The sequence below is a fragment of the Myotis davidii genome, unplaced genomic scaffold, assembly GCF_000327345.1.
Source record: "Myotis davidii unplaced genomic scaffold, ASM32734v1 scaffold211, whole genome shotgun sequence".
Lineage (NCBI taxonomy): Eukaryota > Metazoa > Chordata > Mammalia > Chiroptera > Vespertilionidae > Myotis > Myotis davidii.
Genome location: NW_006282523.1, coordinates 1,225,350 through 1,229,933, shown reverse-complemented (window position 1 = coordinate 1,229,933; position 4,584 = coordinate 1,225,350). Strand labels below are relative to the sequence as shown.

Here is a 4,584-nt window from a genome sequence, read left to right as displayed (position 1 = left end):
CTCCTGGGAGCGGCCTGGAGGGAGGAACTGTTCCTGCAGGCGTCCTGGCCGCCCACAAGATCATGGCCAGCTCTCCAGACATGGACCTGGCCACGGTCTCCGCCCTCAGGGTAAGTGCTGGGCGACAGGGCCAGTCAGGGGATCTGACATGGGGGGTGGGGGGGACAGCCTGACCCTGGAGGGCCAGGAGTAGTGGCCCCAGGGGGGCACCATGAGACCCTGCTCTGCTCTGGGACTTGGGTGATGTGCAGCGGGTGGAGAGGGGGTGATGGTTGGGAAAGGGGTGCTGGGGGGCCAGACAGAAGGGGCCACAGTGTGGGGCCAGGCCAGACATTTCTGGGGCTGATATAGTTTGGGTTCACTGTAGCTGATTAGACATCCAGACCCAAGGGTGGGCCAGTGCCCAGCTTGGGGCCACCACTCACCCCACAGAGCGGGGGGTGGGAGTGGGGGGGGGCGAGGCTGGGACAGAGAGGAAGGAGAGAGAGACAGAGAGCAACATCAGTGATGAGAAAGAAACATTGATCAGCTGCCTCCTGCACGCCCCACACTGGGGATTGAGCCTGCAACCCGGGCATGTGCCCTGACCAGGATCGAGCCCTGATCTCCTGGTTCACAGGTCGATGCTCAACCGCTGAGCCACGCCGGCCGGGCGCTTCCTCTACTTTGGGGTGGGAGGAGCAGTTGGGGTGTCACAGCCCCTTTCCCTGAGCCCCGGGTCCAGCCATGCCCACACCCCAGCAGCCTCTGTGCTGGTCCACGTGGTGGCTCTCGGCTGAGAGAGATGGTGGGGGTCCGGCCAGCTAAGGGGGCAGGCTGAGCCCGCCCCGGCGTTCCCCACAGAAAATGGGGGTGAACCTGACGCCCCACAACAAGGAGACGGTGCAGCACAGCGACGTGCTCTTCCTGGCAGTCAAGCCGCACATCATCCCCTTCATCCTGGACGAGGTCGGCGCCCACATCGAGAGCCGGCACATCGTCGTGTCCTGCGCAGCCGGCGTCACCATCAGCAGCATCGAGAAGGTGGGGCTGGGCCCCGGGTGTGGAGAGCGGGCGGGAGTGTGTGCAGAGAGGCCAGGCCTCCGGCCCTCAATTTGCCGGGGTTCTCCATCTGTGAAATGGGCGTGTGGGCCCCCGGCCCGCAGTGAGAACTCAGGAAATGCTCAGGTGGATGAGCCCGTTCTCACCCTCACCAGCACCCCCTGCTGGGCCCGGGGCTGGGAGGGACACCCCGCTGGTTTCTCCTACAGAAGCTCAGGGCGTTCCAGCCGGCCCCCAAAGTCATCCGCTGCATGACCAACACGCCGGTGGTGGTGCGGGAGGGGGCCACCGTGTACGCCACGGGCACCCACGCCCAAGTGGAGGACGGACGGCTCCTGGAGCAGCTGCTGGGGAGCGTGGGCTTCTGCGCGGAGGTGGAGGAGGACCTGATCGATGCCGTCACGGGGCTCAGTGGCAGCGGGCCCGCCTACGTGAGGACCGGGTGCAGGCGGGCGGTGGCTGGGGTCTGGCAGGGGGCAGCTGGGGGTGTGGAAGGACCTCCAGGGGCCTTCGTCAGTCCTTCCCCCTCCTCCCTGCTCCCTGCTCCGGTCCTTCCCCTCCTCCCTGCTCTGGCCACTTTGGGCAGAGCTGCTGGACAACCATTGCCCGGAGCAGAATTCACCGGGGGACCCTGGCTTAGGCGCCCTCTCCCCACAGGCGTTCACAGCCCTCGATGCCTTGGCTGACGGGGGCGTGAAGATGGGGCTTCCCAGGCGCCTGGCAGTCCGCCTCGGGGCCCAGGCTCTGCTGGTCAGTATTCTCCCTGACCCTCTGGTGGGGCCACTCCTTGCTGGTCGTGAGGCTAGTGCCCTGGAACGGAGGGGCGGGTCGTCAGCGCGTGCCTCAGTGGCCGGGCCGGGGGCCGTGTCGTGCGGATGTGGGTGGGCGCCCCACAGCCGACATCCTCTCTCGTCTCCCCCACGCAGGGTGCTGCCAAGATGCTGCTGGACTCGGAGCAGCACCCAGGGCAGCTCAAGGACAACGTGTGCTCCCCCGGAGGCGCCACCATCCACGCCCTGCACGTGCTGGAGAGCGGGGGCTTCCGCTCCCTGCTCATCAACGCCGTGGAGGCCTCCTGCATCCGCACCCGGTGGGCCCCGCTGCCCGCCCCCCACTCCCAGCCCGCGCACCGAGCCCTCCCCTCCACCCCGCACCCACAGCCTGCCTCTCTGGGAAGGTCTTGGCCCTGGGCTGCTGGCTCAGCCGCTAACATTCGAGTCTGCTCAGCCCCTCACTCAGCAGATGTGTATCGAGCCCTGGCCTGGTGGTGGGCAGGGCACAGGGAGCCCCGAGGTTCCCTGGGGTGCGGTTTACCGTGCCCTCCCCGTTGTCCTGCCGGGGAGCCTCTGTGGGCTGGTGATAACCCTCCTCCGGGCCTGGCTGGGGAGATTAGCAGGTTAGGCCAGCAGGACCTGGCGCCGGCACCGGGTTGATGAGATCCCGTGACCGCTGACGGGAAGCCGGAGCGGCACGGAGTCGGGAGTCTAGGCTCACAGTCACCGTCCCTGGGCTGTGGGCCTGGCTCCCTCCTCCCTCGTGGACACCTGGGCTTGGAGGAGGCGGGTCCTGGTACTCAACCCCCATCTCTGCCCCTCCAGGGAGCTGCAGTCCATGGCCGACCAGGAGAAGGTCTCGCCCGCTGCCATTAAGAAGACCGTCCTGGACAAGGTGAAGCTGGACTCTCCGGGGGCCGCGCCGGCCGCTTCGGGCCACTCCAAGCTGCTCCCCCGCAGTGTGGCCCCGGCGGGCAAGAAGGACTGAGGGTCCCGCCTGCGCACCGGGCTGCCCTCTGCCTTCCCTCTCCTGGGCTTGGAGCTCCTGCGCTGGGCGTCTCTAGGCCCAGGCCACACAGGGTGTCGTGTCCGCATGGTGGCCTGCCCATGGCTCTGGTCAACTTGGGCCAAGCAGGGTCATAGCTAGGGGGGATACATCACTTCCCAGTGGGAGCCTCCCTGAGCGCTTCCTGGCCCAGGAGAGGGGTGGACTCTCTGAGTGCAACCTCCTCCTTCCTCTGCTCCCAGCTCAGAGGGGTTCAGCTCCCAGTGTCAGCTGTCCTGGGGCTTGGCCCCTTCCTAAGCACAGAGGTCAAGGTTCCCCGTCCAGAAGGCCCAGCCATGGAGAGAGCCCCCTCCCACGCCTGCCACTTCCCCAGCCTCCTCACGCAGGGACACCTCCCTCGGTGTCGGGGGGACCAGCATTCTGACCTCAGAGGAGGGACCTTGGTTCTTGGCCGGCTGCCAGCTGCCCCTTGCTCCCACTTGACACCTGAGAAAAGGGCTCCTCGGGCAGGTGGCTGTCCAGGTTGTCGGAGCACTCAGGCCACTGTCTCCCCCTCCTGGCCTTTTAGGTTCAATAAACTGGTTTCCAGCCCTAACTTCTAACTTTGTCACCACGTGTGGAGGGTTGCCCCAGCTGCGCAGAGCGTCATGGCGACCGGGTGTGATGTAAGAGGCTGAGCCAGTAGCCCATGGCCGAGAGCCCTTGCTCCCCAGGTAGCCCGGCTGTGGGTGGGGGGAGGGAGGCTCCCAGGGAGCAGAGGAAGGGTCAGCCCCTCAGGCCGCCGTCACTAGAAGTATGATGGAAGTTGGTACCATTGGCTGTGGGGGGCGAGGGGGCGGCGGGCGGAGCGGGCCCCAGCTTCTGCATCCTCCATGCCTCCTGACTTAACGGGAGCACGTGTCTCCCCAATTTACCCAGGCAAGGGCAGGTGGGGCAGGTGGCCCTTAGGGAGCTAGCTGCATTAGGGTTTCTCCAGAAAAGCAGAAAAAATAGATGTTAGAACATATATAGAGGTGGTTATAAGGAAGTGGCTAGCAAGTCCACCCTGCAGGGTGGCCGGCAGGCTGGATACCAGACAGCTGACGTGCCACTTCACAGGCCCTCGGGCAGGGAGAGCCCATGTTGCTGGTGAGTCTGAAGGCAGAATTCTCCAGGGCCCGTCAGTCTCTGGCCTTCTATTGCTTGGAGGAGGCCCACCCACATCCCAGAGGGTGATCTGTCCAAGTCTACGACTTAACGTTAATCACGGGCAAAAACACCCTCACAGAAGCAGGCAGTATCTTGGACCAGATATTTGGGCATCCCGGGTCCCAGGCAAGTTGACACATAAAATTAACTCCCAGGGGAGGCCCCCAAGCTGCTGAGGGTCAGAACCCTTAAGGGGTCAGGAGGGCTCACCCTTTGATCACAATAACAAACAGTTACAGAGCATAGAGACAAGAGGAGGCCTGGGCCTGGGGGGGGGGCTGACACCCCCAGACACACACACACACCCCCGCGGAGCGCTCTGTAGGTGGTGCTGTCCCCGGGAGGTGATTAGGGGCGCTGCCAATCGCAGAGCAGCATGCCTGTCCTCTCCAGTTCGCTCCTGCCCCTGGGCCCACTTAGAACCAAGGCCCAGCGCACGTGTGTGGGCGGACGAGGCACTTAGGGGACAAGGGGAGAGAGGAGAAACCAGAAAAACGGAAGAAAATGCACAACAGAAGACGCAAGGAGCATGACTGTGCCCGCTCCCAGTCTGCCAGGGTGGACTCGAGAGGCCTG

General features: G+C 65.0%; 1 protein-coding gene across 1 annotated transcript; it reads left to right on the top strand.

The window, feature by feature from the left end:
- Positions 1–5: 5 nt before the first annotated feature.
- On the top strand, positions 6–3,415 carry PYCR1 (pyrroline-5-carboxylate reductase 1; the record flags this gene model as incomplete). The annotated part of the gene is made up of 6 exons (XM_006753072.2): positions 6–110; positions 844–1,023; positions 1,251–1,472; positions 1,699–1,791; positions 1,968–2,131; positions 2,640–3,415. Coding segments are annotated over 6 exons (927 nt in total), but the record flags the coding sequence as incomplete, so codon positions are not given.
- Between the last annotated feature and the right edge of the window lie 1,169 nt (positions 3,416–4,584).